Consider the following 15648-nt stretch of genomic DNA (forward strand, 5'->3'; position numbering starts at 1 on the left):
CACATTATTATGGAAGTCGCTTTGTCTGATCTCTGCAGATGCAGCCCCTCTAGCATTTGTATGTCCAGTATCATTTGTCAGACATGAGGAAACAGAAAAGAAATCCATGATAAATATACATTGGATAGGCAACATTCTAATATCATCACATGCACTTTGCTTTGCATTAAAGCTGATGGGGTGGGGAGTACTTTAATTGGGCAAGCCAGATGAAAAAGTGGCCAACCCTCTTTGGGCCACATTTGATAAGTAGGTGTCGATCATCTGAAGTCATATGACATCAGGTAGATCCGATCCCACCTGAAAATAAGGCTTCAAAGGTGTTCTTTGGCTGTTGCAGATTTAAATGTCTCGTGTCAGGTAAGCAACAGGGGGGCGTGTCCAGCTGAAAATGTCAGCAGGTCTAATCCATCTATCTGAGCTAGATCAAAGTGCTTTCTCCTATCAGATTATCACATTGATACCCCCTACCCCTCAGATTCTCAAGAGGCAACTAAATTTGCTGACAGTGAATAAGAGAGCCAGAGTTCCTCACCGCTGCTTCTAAAGAGATGATGATGTACTAAGTGTACAGAGAGGTAATGGTTTATTATCTAATAAAACAGCATTATATATTCCAGAGTTGCAGGTAATTAAGGACATGCTCTTAATAAAGCCACATCTAGTTTTGTTAGCCAATAATCCCCACTATGGTCCTCCAAGCTTGCCATCATTTTCTTCTTACAGTAGCATAAAGACCTTCATATTCATTAATAAAGCCTATTTATTGGAATGGTTAGCCCAGTTTTTGAACACATGGGTTTGTTTATAGTCTACCAGCTTATAGATGGCTAAACATAAGATGCAATTAATCAGCACTTTAGCTCACAAGTTATTACACTAGAGGCTAGTTAACACACAGCATCACTGGCGGAGGAAGAGGAGTGCGAGGGAGGAGTGCACCGCCCCCGGCAGCGTGATCCCAGTGAGGTGCAATCGCAGTCCCCCCCCCACCCGCACTGGGCACTACACCCCCACAGGCGGCACACTACACCCTTATGGGTGGTGCGCCATGCCCCTGGGACACATGCCAGCCCCGCCCCACCTGCTCTCCGCCCCCCAGTGCCGGAGCATGAAGCTCTGCCACTGCACAGCACCAAACAAATTTTGCCTTCAGAAATAACTGCAGACGATGATTTGCCACAAACCAGGAGGAAACTACCGTATTTTTCGTCCCAAAGGACGCACCTAGTTTTTTCGGGGGGAAATAAAGGAAACAGTGTTTTCCTTTATTTCTACCCCCAAACCAGGTCGGGGAACAGCGGGATGGCGGCGCTGCGCCTCCCCGTTGTCCCCCGAGCTTCTGGGGCTGGCCGATGTCTGCCCGGCGCGAGGGGCTCTCTGCTTCAGGGTGCCCCGCGTGCAGGGGGGCAGGCTACTATCCGCAGCGTGGGGAGCCCTGCGGGAACACCCGCAAGGCTCCCCACCCTGCGGATGTCTGCCGGGCGCGTGCGGCGCTCTGCTTCAGGGCGCCCCGCGCGCCCGGCAGCAGGCTGCTATCCGCAGCCTAGACAGCCCTGCGTAAATACGCTTCAGGTTACAGACTCCGTTAACCCAGAAATAGTGCTTCAGGTTAAGAACTTTGCTTCAGGATGAGAACAGAAATTGTGCTCCAGCGGCACGGCAGCAGCAGAAGACCCCATTAGCTAAAGTGGTGCTTCAGGTTAAGAACAGTTTTAGGTTAAGTACGGACCTCCGGAACGAATTAAGTACTTAACCCGAGGTACCACTGTATTGACTTATATATTGAATAAGTTACCAGGCAAAATGTTACAAACTCCCAACCTATATAAAATACACTATAGCAACTTCACAAAGCAACATAAGAAGCTGCCTTAAACTGAGTCAGACCATAGTCCCATCTAGTTCAATACTGTTCACACTAGCAGCAACTCTCTGGGGTATCAGCTGGGGAGTGGCCCTCACCCTGTCCTATATGGAGGTGTTAGGGACTGAATTTAGAATATTTTGCGTGCAAAGCAGATGCTCTATCACTGATCACGGATGCCCTTCCCCATACAATGTCACCCTCACCAATGTCATTCTCACCACCCATTTACACAACCATCTAATCATTTACCACTTCATATAATACCTCAACCATCCAAGCAATCATATCCAACCCTGTCACACTTAACAATATATATTTATTATACACATATATTTATTACACACTCAGCTATGTATCAGAGCAGAGGGGAATAAGATAGCTTCTCTCCAATAACTCCCAACAAAAGAATTGTATCACACATGGTACTGAACCAGCCCATATCATCTCAAATAATAATCAACAGCAACACTGATAGAAACCACAAAGCAAACAAGAGCTGTTATAACAGCAGATAAAAAAATTAGCAGAGCTAATAAATTCTCTCACTACAGAACAGAAATGGGAATGAAGTCTGATTCAAGCTTCATGCAACATATGCATTTACTGCACATACAATACTGCTTGCGATGGTGAATGCTGCAAAGTGTGAAGGAAAGGCATATATATAAAAACACAGTGGGCACATACAACTCATCCATAGCTATGCATTCACTTGCACTTCTGCATTTTGCAACATTCTTCCTATGAAAACACAGCACACAAAGAGCAAACACTTCTGCAGCGTAACATATGAATTAGCACTTAGTTAAAGAAAGCACTATCAACCAAATCTGAGCTCCACAACAACACTTCATGGAATAAACCCTGGATTCTGCAGCAGCAGAAGCAGAAAATTTTAAGGTTATCACTTAATACATGCAATTGTCCCGTGAGTATCACAGAACTGATGCAGATATAACACTATTCTCCTCTTATTCAAGGTTTAGGGATGGACAGTGCGCCTCCCATATCTAAAGCAAGCTGACCCTTTCCCCACTGGCTTTAACACTGAGTAAGGCTTATGTTGTCACAGACTATAACCATAGTTAAAATTAATCTGGGTTTGTTTTTAACCAAGAGTGATAACTAGCTTCATACCATGATTAGCAGCAAGCCTTGGTAAGTTCAGTGATACAACTCAATGGAGAACATTTGTTTTGTACGCAGAAGGTCCCAGATTCAAATCCCAGCATCTCCAGGTAGGGAAAGAAAGGATCCTTGTCTCAAATCCTGGAGAGTCACTGCCAGTCAGTGTATATAATGGAGGGACAAAAAGCTTGATTCTTTCTATGTGTCAACCATGACTAGCATTAATGCTGACATACCCTTAGCTGTCATGAATGCCAAGAAAAGAAACATGGGATCCCGTAACACTCCTGTAATTATGGCTAAGGGATAGGGCATTGTGTTCATCTGAATACACCAAGTAGGAAGACTTGGAAATATCATAGTGGCTTTGTTGAGGAATGCAATGGAAGACAGCAAAATATTCATTAGGGAAAAGAAACAGGGATGTGCATCCCTTAAACACATAAGGGGCAGGAGACAGGACTTAACTTCCTGCACTTTTATAGACTGAATAACCTTTTACATTTCCCATGTTAGTATTTCAGATCAAACACCATATATTCCATTATTTAGACTGCCAAATGGCCTCCACTACTAATGTCCCATATATTCATAAGTACACATAGTAAAAACAGCAAACCAATGCTATCTTAATAGTGCAATACATGTCATTATTAATTTTTTAGATTTTGTACCCATTCTTCACCTTAAGGTCCCAGGGCAGATCCTAACAACAGAATATATGACTATAAGAACAGATAAAACTGTTAAACTACATATTCCAATAATATGTTTTATGCCCTGCCCCACCCACAGGGCCTTTTAGTATCTATCCACGTACTCAGTTATCAAGAACAAGCTTATGTCATCCCCCCCACATTAGATTTGAGATATATGGCCTGATCAATTCCTAGTTGATTGAACACAAGTAAACTCAATCCAATGGGCTTTTTTAAAGGGGAAAAAATATACAGGTTACCATATTTATCATCATTAATTGAAACACTCAACTATGGAAAGCTAGCAGACGCTTCTTTAATATACAGCTTTAAGACCCACATTTAATTACCTGTTAAAAGAAATGCTTGCTTGTAAAAGTCCAATTGCATACATGCTGCACAGTTCCATTAATCTTTCAGCCTTGCAGAAACTCACACTTTAATGCCTTTCACCCCTCTACAACCATCTATGTCTTATGGAAGCCTTCCCATTGGAGACATGCTTGCTTACTTGCACGAAGCTCAATTGCCATAGGCAAGAACTCAAGTGGCAACCATGCAGTACAGAGGCAACTGTGAACTCCTCCCACCTTCCTCCTAGCCTTAAAGGGATACAATCTTGGACAGAGATCTTGAAACAAACATACAACCAGCTCAGAACTACAGGTTGGGACTCAGTACAGTGGTACCTCTGGTTACAGACGCTTCAGGTTACAGACTCCGCTAAAACAGAAATAGTACCTTTGGTTAAGAACTTTGCTTCAGGATGAGAACAGAAATCGTGTGGCGGCAGCACAGCGGCAGTGGGAGGCCCCATTAACTACAGTGGCACCTCAGGTTAAGAACAGTTTCAAGTTAAGAATGGACCTTCAGAACAAATTAAGTTCTTAACCCGAGGTACCACTGTACTATCTTTAAGGGTTAGCAGACCTTTAAGGCCAGGAGAGGCTTTTCCAGACACAGAGTACACCAACATGACTAATATTTTTATAGCAGGATGGCCTACCAAACCTACCCTGAGTAGATGCTACTATAATGTATGCCAGCTGAAGCCATACCACACACTATTCCAGATTGTGACTGGATTCAGACACAATGGTTTGGACATGTTTCAATGTTACATGCATAAGCCTTGGGCTCATTTGCTCCCTCCTCTTGTAGAGGATATTAGAAGCTTTCATTTCTGTTTTCAATGAACTGCAGTTTAATATTGAGATGTAACACTAAACATAAGTTAACTATGGTTTATTGTAGCAAGCTAGCTTCATTAACCAACATTTGAAGTTGGCTTGTTTCTGCATAACTTGGGAGAAGTATGAGAAAAAATTGGGGGGGGGGGGAGGTGAGAGGTTAGTTACACAGCACAGACATGAAGGCAGTGAGAGAGAAAGTAAACTAACGTCCAAAAGGAATTACTTTCTTTTGCTCTCCAAAACAAGTGTTGTGTCTGTCTGCTGTACTAAAAAACACACATCTGTATACTTATTTGAGAATACAGTACTACCTACCACAAGGGTACACCATAGTTAAGGCTAACCACTGCTTGTCCTGGTTCAGACATAATGCCAAAGTGTGGTTAGCTAAAAACAGAAGTAAAGACTTTTAATCTCTTCATAGCTACACTGGAGAGAGGAATGAACAAGCTCAAGGCTCTTTCAGGTAGCATTAAGCCATAACAAGAGTATCAAATGAGTCTGAAATTTAAGTAATTTTTGCTTTAGCTGGCAGCACTTTGCTTGTCTAACAATCAGAAATTAAAAATGCTGCTGTGCTTAACGCAGCCTTGCAATAAATCTGCAAATGTTATCATCTAACAGAAATCTATATTAGTCCACCTGTCAACAGATATCTATGTTAGATTCTGAAAGAAAAGAGAGTTTACTTTTTCCCATTGTGCAAGACTTCCATGCCAGGTCACCTAAAGTGACTTTTACTCAACACACAGGTGGCTATTTACAAACCTAAGTGATATAATGTAAGTACTTTTAATTTCCACTACAAGAGAAAATTTTAGACATCTCCACATTAAAAAGCAATCATTTCAACCAGGGGCAAAGCAACTTGCTTCAGAAAGTCACTATAAACAAACAATTGCAGATGTTTCCTTTATAGTCCAACTCTAGAAAACAATGCAACAGTTTAAATCAGCTGTTTTGGTTTCCTTTAATTTCTGTTCTGCAAAGTGATTTCAAGCTGCATGTAATATGCAGCCAATTCTCCACAAGAGGACCTGTTTTTGACGTTTCACACATAATACTAGTATGTGTAAAGCACTCTATAAATACTTATGGTTTTATTTAAATCTCTGCTTAACCTTGATACTAAATCTACTTGATAATAATTAAGAAATGCCTCACACTAAATCAATTCACAACTTATCTGTTGGTTTCAACCAAGAAATAATTCTGAACATCAATTCTGACTATACATGAGTTCTCAGAAGTTCAATATTTTATATATTACATTCAAAATACAATTCTCCTGTCTGTCAAACCATGAAGAAATAAGATTATAAACTATTTGTTTCTTAACAGAACTGGATGGCAATTGGGTGTTGAGGGCTGGCAGACTTCTGTAAAACTTTAAGTGTGCCTTACTTGAAGTTTCTCAAATTATTATTGAGGCCAGTACACAAGTAAATAGTAGTTGCCCTAGCAACAGCAAAATACATGTATACATTTGACCACTATTGCTTGATGTGCAGAATTATGTCATTCACTTTCAATCAGACCTGCGTCCAGGTTTGAGAACAAAAGTTACACTACTGTTCTAGTCCTTGCTACAGCCCAGTTTGCACGTGACTTAGTGCAAACAAGTGGGTTCCTGGAGAGAGGTCAAACTTTTTTGTAATTATTATTTTTAATGATAATAGGTCATGCTTGGTATTTATTACTGCATCAAATTACAAACATTTGAAGTTTCTAAACATTATCAATTATATCTGAATTACACATATGCCTATAGACTGGTTTTTGTGATATTTTTTCACAATAGGAGATGCTGCACATTTTCTAGTTAAACTTTTGGAAAACTGATTTTCACATCTTTTTTTCAGCTCTGAAGACAACACCCTCATTTGCACCTGACACTCATCCAAAGCATGGTTTAGTACCAACGAGCAAATATGGACCACCACTTTGCTTCTCTCCAATCATTTGGCTGCTGCACTGAATTAAACCATGGTTTGTCTTAGCATGTTATCTGAATCTGGGTTCATGGTACAACTGTTCCAGACAACCACAAACTATAAATCGTAGGACAAACTTTGATTTCAACTCAAGGTTTGTCTGGAGAGAGCTAAATCACAAGCTGTACCTTAACTCAGCCCAGAGGTAAAATGATTTGGGAAGAGAAAATGAGCGTTAATATCCTCTTCAGGAACCTGAATATTTGCTTATTCAAACTAACCCATAGTTTGACTTAGCATTACATACAAACTGCATTTACACCATGGTTTAGTGCAACATGCAAAACAGGAGAGGGTTGAAGAAAGCTTCAGATTCGTCTAGCTGGAAGTTGGGAAGTTTTCAGTTTCACTCTTTAGCTGCTGCTTGCTGGGTCACTAGAGCAACAAACTGTGGTTAATACTATTTTTAATATTAAATAAACCAACTTTTAAATGCAAAGCTAGTTGGTTGAAACTAATCATAGGTAAACCAGAATTCTACTTCTGAATGGCATGGCAATCAGAAAGCAAAAGCTTCCAGACTTCTCTTGGTTATTCAGAAGGGGAGAGCATGTGAGTCTGATGATTACTGTGGCTCATGCACATCACAGTAAACCACAGTTTGGTGCAGGGGTGGGGAACCTGTGACCTTGAGATTACTGCCCCAGCCAGCATGACCAATAGTCAGGGATGATGGACATTGTAATCCAGCAACCACAGGATCACAACCTTGGGTTTGGCATCAAAGGCAAATACAGTCACTGATTTGTAGATTCTGCCTCTTCTGAACTTTCTATGAAATTACAAAGCTGTGATTGCTGAATTAAGAGTTGTGGGCAGTTAGGTATGACCTTTCACCTTTTAAGAACTATGATAGATATCCCTGAGATTCTCATTACCAGAGCACACTGCTCATGACTCTATTACCCCTGAAAGAAAAATGATTATTTAACAAGTTCAGCACAATTGCACATCTGAGCCAACAAGCAGTCAAGCAATTTATTAACAGGTCTGTCAAAAGTTCATATATTAAAAATCAAAGCTTGAGCTTGAGATAGCTGTACAGGTTTAAGAAGAACATTGTATTATGAAGCCTAGGTGATAGCACAAGGTGCTAGTGCAGATATAACACTCACAATCTCTTAACTATGACTATAGGTTACAGGATTGCACAGTGCACACATACCTCACATACAAACTGCCTCTCCCTGTGGCCTTAACTATTATTTATGGATTAGGTCAAGTCCAATATTAACCATGAACCAAGACTAGCTCTAACAAGGATTCTCTCTAACCAGGTTTTGAAACTAACTATTACTAACTAAGAGATGATAGTAAAGGATTGAATTAAATTACCTTGACACTGGCCCTAGAAGACAGAGCAATTTATTACAAGGCAGAGCTGAGATGTGTGTAAGAAAATAAGCCACCTTTGCCATTTAATTTTATGTAGTATAACTTACAACAAAAGCCACGCACTAGACATCCTAAAATTAAACTTTCACTATATGCAAACCAATACATTTTAAAGTGTATGACAGTACTGGGTTGCAGCCAATGATAATCCTAGTCCACTGAAATTAATGGATTTGACTAAGGTCTATTAGTTTCAATGAGTCTACTATGAGTAAAACTTATAGTAGTTTGATACAATCCTATGGCACTATAAATGTAAAAATCAGGACATGTGCTTTCTAAAGTCAAACCAATAGTACCCCTTTAAAGAGGTTTCCATACACAGACCAATGTCTAAAGAGGTACTTCAGATGCAGTCAAGGGCAAACACAGGTATGACCAAAGTAGCAGGTCCATATGTAAGATAACACTCTGCTTTTGAAAGCCCTCAGATTTTAAAAGTAGATTGCCACGTGACAGGAAGGGCTGCCACTTGAGAAACAGAAGCCAAATGCCACCATGAACACATAAAGAATAGTTGTGTGATTCTTTGAATCCCAGCTATTATGCTATGGTCATTTCAGATTTAACGAAAAAAAGAGAGAAAAGTATTGCTGCAATTAAAGAGGAAGAAGTCATGTAACTTATTTTAAACAAACAAATCTGACATATGACAGCCATTCCCCATTTATTTTTCAGAGATAAAAAACATGTATGAACTTTGGGGGTTGGGATGGAGAGACACAGCACAAGCACACTAAAAGGGGCAGATCAGGGATTTCAGCACTGCTGATAAATAGTGGTACAGCTAATACCTACATAACTGTTTACTTTTTACAAAAACGGTTGTACTACTCCCACACACACATCTGTCTAGCCAATAAACCTCATTTCTTAGTACTGTAGTTGCAGTACAAAAGAAATGCTCTCTGCAAGCAAAGCTATGTCTTCAGAGTTGCCTCTATAGTCGCAGTCACTCTTTTCTTCGCTGGGGGATGGGTCTTGTTCACGTGCTCTGAATAACCTAATCATTGCTGCTAATACAGCAACAAATAAAGGGAAAACCTGCCCGTATGAGTTGCACAATATTTACAGGCCACAAGCAGTTATTTCCTTCCATTTGAGATACCATGTATTACGTCCTTATAATATGTTGCACAGATAGAACAAAAATTCCCAAGGGAACATGCTGATTAAACACCAGAAAACCATTTAAGACCTAGAATTTAATTTTCAACAACAATATACGGCAATTGGATCATAAGGAACAACAACCGGCTCCAATATACAAATACCAGTACCAAATATAAAATATATACCTGGCAAAAGAAGATTGTCTTTTTATGGCTGAAGACTCCTGTGAATAAATATGATTAGATTTCTTGATCAGATTCTGTGGCTCAATGACTTGAAAAGGACATTGGAGAGGTGGGGGCTGCTATACAGTAAACAAGAGCAAAATGATTCTTCCCTTCCAGTCCTCTGTTGAAAAATATCAAATAAAACTCTAGCATACGTTAACATCAGCTACTGCACAAAATACAATTTGACCATTAAACATATTGATTTAGTCTGATGTAGCAATGCAGTACCATTCGACTTCTCCTCAGCATGACGACAGAATACACTAATTCATTTTAAGCTTTTTTTTCAAATGTAACCAAGTAAACCAAACACTAAACAAATCTGCGAAATAAAGAAAGCAATACTCTCAAATAAACAGGTCCCAACTCACATACCGTCAGGTTTTTTGGGATACATTTCCTTCATTAATCTCTCTTAGCAGCAGCATCACTCACTCTGCATACTCCTCTGTCTGGTCTCTGTGCCCCCCCACCAAAAAAATCCGTCACCTGGCAAGAACACGTCTTTTCAGGGCAAATCCCCCCCCACCCCCCACTATGTCTCAGAGCTCTTTCAGCCACATCCCAGTGCACGCAAGAGGCAGCGGCGAAATCTGTGTTTGTAGCAATTGTGGTTGCAGAGGAGGACTGTAGGCTAAGGCAGCTAGATAAGCAAAATGCTGACTTCTATTATCTATTGCACCACATGCACAGACATACTGCATCAATGGCTTCGGTTCACAACAATCACAGTAAAGGCACATAAAATCTACAGAAAAGAAATGCATTACTCACTGGGTTTTATTCTTTTGCTTCCTCAGCATGTAATTCTTTATGCTTTACAATGCAGTAGGCATGCAATGAGATTTCCCCTTGCCCTTATTTCACTGATGCTGCTGTGTGAATAGGACTAGACACCCAAAAGGGCGACAGGCAGAATCAGCCTGAACATTAAGAACAAATATTTAATGGAAGCCTGGTTATCCTGTTCTCTCTTTCACATCTCTGCCTCATGTATCCAGGCACGGGTGGTACTGGCTCCCTTGGGAGGCTGTAGCTAGCAGCTGAGGCACAAACTAAAACATGGCATGGATGTCAAGGAGCCGATGACAGAAAGAACAAATATTCCTGTAATATTATGGACAGAGACTTTGCTAATAAACATACATTCACGAGGCCACAGCAAGCAGCTACAACAGAGGTATTGTTATGGCTCTCCATAGGCAAGGAATCAGAAGCCGAAAGCCAATTCAAAACTCAAAGTTGCCAGCCACAGTTTGTTTTTTAATAAATGATACTGCAGCCACATCAAGCTGCACAGTTACTCCTCCAACACCACAGAGCCCAGAGGCAGTTTCTTGGCAATAAAGTAGTAGATAAGGCTTCACTTGCTTTTTCCTACAGAGTGCCTCAACCACCTTTCATAATGTGGTTTTAACTATTTCCTAAATACTTAGCCCGGATAAATGCATCCAAGGCCCGAACGCAAGTGGGTAACATTTGACATCCAAGAGAGATCATTTCATTTTACATCCATGAATCAATTAGCACATATGAACCTGCATTAAGGAGCTCCAGTACTCTACAACCTTACTCCACAGATCAGAATTCCAACTTGATCTGCATATGTATCAGTCCTGATTAAGGAAATTGCTGTTGTCACGCCCAGGACCTTTGATTAAGGAATAAATATAGCATTTACACACACGTGATAATTCAGACAAGGAAGTGAAGGGGTGGGAACACAAACAGGGTCACTATGAGTTCAGAGACTGAACAATGGTGAAATCCTATTTTATTATCAGACTGTTGTGGTTTGCAGATGGGATTCTCATAAGAGTAGGAGGAAAGTCTGATTACATTACTAAATAAAATAAGCCTGAAATATTTATTTAAGCTTCTGAACAAATATAGTTCAATATGTTTCAGGAACACAATTTAGAACGGCTGCTTGAAACAGATGCAAACTAGCCCTGTTGAATTAATAGTATACAAAGCTTTGCTAATAGGAAAATATAGTTATCACATCTTATTTTCAAACGGAACCAAAGCAAAAAGCCATCACTAACGTTTACTCTAAAAATCAGAGTAAGTGAAAAGCATTTAAGGAAACAACTACTGCTTTCATGTATACCAAAGTTTATGGCAACAAAAAATGTAAACAGGCAGGCTCACACTCAAAAAATAAGGCCAGAAATCAGCGTTCTGCTCACAAATCATGATAAAATACCTATTTTGTAATAACCTAAGATAAAATAGGTGGAGTCGTAAGGCAGAGGGGAGGGACAATTTGTCCAACTGCTCTCTATTCAACTCATTCCAGAAAGTCCATATTTTTGTACAATTGTAGAAGATTAGTCTGCAAAAACAGATTGCTAATTTAAGCGGCAGCATATTTTGAGTGAACAAAGAATTAAAATGTCTCACTTATCCCTGAAAATAATTTTCCAGGATAGAAGTTTAAATATGGCTCACTATAAACACCAGACAGAAGAATGAGTGAGAATTTTAAAATCAATTAAACCAATGTTTATAAAAGATTTTTAAAGTTTCAACATTATTTACATTGAGAAATTTATCAATATAAATATAGCAGATTCATACTATATCATCGCTCATATAAAACTTTATTTTACAGTTGACTGTATAATGACACTTAAAATGCTGCTAATGACGTTGACTGAAACCAGATAATTTATATACAAGCACTGCTCACACTTGAGCATAGTCCAAGTGTGCAGTACAGGCCCAGTTGTTTGAACAGTTAATAATTAATCCTAGCCAATACCATTTATTGGTTGGTAACCATTTTTAATGCTTAGTAATACAGGCAGCTCTCTCAGCACCATGTTTCCAGTAAGGTTCCATACCTATAGAATACAGATAATATCTGCGTTCTCAGCACAAATCTTAAGAAGTCACTCACCAACTGCATCCTACTAGGCTTTTCAAACAATTCAAGTGTGATTCAACCTGACCACTAACACAGCAGTAGCGTGAGCATTCTACATACCAGTGAAGAACTAGGTCAACCGAGTCTATACAGATCCATAATTTATAAATGTGCCTGTCAAATCAAGACCTCTATGAGTACTAAGCTAACTGTCTTTATTATTCATTTATTCAGAGTATTTATAAGCCGCTTTTCAGACCACAGCCTCACACAACAATATACACAAAAGTACCTGCTGCCCTAATAAAAGTACCCATTTGAATAGTTATTCAATGAGGGAATCGAAGGGCTATATCCAAACTATGAAGCATTAGGCTTTGGTCTAGGGGCCTTTTTAAAAGCCACGTTTCGTAATCATTAATATATGCAGAAATGTGTTTGTTTTCAACAGCTAGTACTATTTCATTTACCATAGCTGGAAGAGACTGAGACCTGCAAAGAAGCCCCAGAGAGATTTCATTTATTTCTGAGCTAAGTGGTCATAGGTTTCCAGGCATTACTACTATGAAAACTCACAGTACCCCATCTGCACTGCAAGGACATAATTCTGTTTCCCTGGCTATCCGAACTCTAGTTTATTTGTTATCCTAAGACTTCATAAGGTGTGCCATGCATAAAGGGTATTTAAACAAAGGCTGAATGGAAAGTCTGGGGCATTTTAGTACAATATACGGACTATTAAGATCTTGGTTTGTACACAAATTCACGGCAATCTTCTATCTCAGGATATATTAGCATGACCCTCTATGTTTAAAAGCATGCCAACCCTGTCTCAGTAACATTGTCATCCTCAGCCTCCAGTTTTCTGCTCAAATGCTGACTACCTATAAGCAAAAAGGAAATTGGATTTTACTAAGTGAACTAGCAGCCTCTTATTTCGGAGGGCAAATTCAAGGACTGATAATCTACTTTTTATTATATGTTGAAATAGTCTTATCAGAAATGAGCACCATCAAGTTGCATGCTGACATGCTAAAAGGGCTGTGTGAATCGATCCTAGGTCTACCCTCATCAAGCAGAATGCATAATAGTAATGGTCAGTGAGGACACAGATTGAATCGGATCACCAAGCATTTCTCTGACACCAATTTCTAGTTTCACTCTATTAAGGTCATTGAAAACTGAGCAATCTTGCCACGATGCTTTGGAGATTTTCCTGTAACTAAATAGCAGGGAATAAATCTTCCTTGTTCTCAGTTTATAAGAGACAACTAGAGTTTATTCAAGTAAATTCCAGGATGTGATTCTTTCAATCCCCCAAACCTGTATGTGATTCTTTCCTTTCTAGCTCTGATTCACTACAGAGCAGGAACGGCACAACTACTTCTGTATACCTATAAGGGGCTCTGAATGTGTAATTCTTGAATGGCAGCCCTCCCCTCACACATAAGCTGTAGTCTGCTTTTGAAACTCAAGGGAATTAGGGGTTCTGCTGTTCAAATGCTGCTTTAGGCATGCCTAAGGACCTGGGCACATAAGGTACCTGTATGTTTTAATTTTGTTAGATGGTCCATAAAAACTGCTCTGTTATAGCAACAGTAGATCTAGGACTAACTGCTTGCTTTCCAGAATTCTCTGCTATTATTAATGTCGATCCCACAGAAGAGGGTTATAAACATATCTTGTGGCAGGAATAACCTCCAGGAAGAGGGGGGGGAAGCTTCATAGAAGTTGAGCTCCACACACAAATACCCCCTTTAGTCCAGTTTGCTAACACAAACACGTGGGCAGGCAGACTAATAAAAAATGTTAAGGAGATATATTTTATTGAACCAACATCAGCAGATGAATAAGGGGATATCCAGACTTTTGAATACAAAAACTTTATTTCCTGATATTATATACCCCTGACATTTTATATCCCATCTTTCTTCCACCATGGAACCCAAGACAGTGTGCATTTGGTTCCATGGTACTGACCAGACCTGCTTAGCTTCCGCAAAGTGGTGGTCTCATGTACCTTCAGATAATATCCTGGGATCTTACAGACATGGCTTATTTACCTGCCAAGGAATACTTCAGTTACACAGTGGTTGGTTCAATAAAATATGTAACTCTGCCTCAAATTGTGGCTTGCAAATGGCCTCTAATTGTGCCATTTTGCTTTTGTTTTTATGGGTAAACGCCTAAAATAGCTCAAGGTTTTTAAAAACTACCACCCACTCCTGAACAGCAGGCCCTCCTCAACAATGTTGTATCACAAATGTTTTAGAAATTTCTACTGATGTCATTTAGCAACAGGGTCTGCTCTTTTTAGAAGCACAAGTCTTAATCTCCCTCAGGCTCAAGGAATTAGTCATGTGCTTATTTGCATGTAGACTAAATGTTTACAAACTTTGGGATGCTATGTGCAATTTTCTTTGTACTTTAAAATATAGATATCATGCAACAATGTAACATGCAGACACCCCGAAATATGAACATTTAACATTATCTTCAGTAGTGTCTTCTACAGTTTACACAAATTAGTTGCAACTGTTTCCATGAGTTGACTATAGTTTGATAAAATTGGTTGGATCCAGTTCATGAAACTAAGGTTTTACTGAAATCCATGAGACAAGTTGGACAGGCTTTAAGTCCCACTGATTTCAGTGGGAATGAAATGCAACTAACTTAGTCTGGATTCAACAAACTAACTGCAATATTTCAGCACCAGAAGACTAATACTATACTGACCTCACTATACATCTGATACTTTCAGCATCTATTTGCATAATACCACCCACACTTGGAAAAGTAAGGTACCCAAGGTACCCATATTAATGCATATTAATGCATTAATATGCATTAATGCATATATCTGAAACTCTGGCCCAACTTCTTTTCATAAAATACTATTCTAATACTTTCACAACTTTAGAAGTAGAAGGATTAGTGCATAAAGAACTATCAGCTTAAATGCTGCTCAGCTACTAAACAATTTTATGTAACAGGCAATAAATTTATCCTTTTCACCTATGATGAAAGTATTACCACTTATTAATGTGAGAATGAGTGAAATAAATTAAATACCTCCAAACACACTTCACAGTACATCACAAGCATTCTGAAGGACACAAACATGCTTTTCATAACAAAAATATTTTCAATGATAA

The 15648-nt window shown here is 39.4% G+C and overlaps 1 protein-coding gene across 6 annotated transcripts in view; it reads right to left on the reverse strand.

Annotated features, from left to right (window-relative positions):
- PRKCZ (protein kinase C zeta) overlaps positions 1-15648 on the reverse strand; it is a 98908-nt gene that overhangs the window by 65650 nt on the left and 17610 nt on the right. The window contains exon 1 of one of the 6 annotated variants that reach the window (XM_081201554.1): positions 9997-10133. The exons of the other annotated variants lie outside the window; for them this stretch is intronic. Within the exon in view, the coding sequence (XP_081057680.1) occupies positions 9997-10027 (31 nt within the window). The 5' untranslated portion in view covers positions 10028-10133. Of the gene's footprint in view, positions 1-9996; positions 10134-15648 lie in introns of those variants that run through there. 6 annotated transcript variants of the gene reach the window in all.

Source organism: Podarcis bocagei (assembly GCF_964188305.1).
Source record: "Podarcis bocagei genome assembly, chromosome: 7".
In the NCBI taxonomy this organism is placed as follows: domain Eukaryota; kingdom Metazoa; phylum Chordata; class Lepidosauria; order Squamata; family Lacertidae; genus Podarcis; species Podarcis bocagei.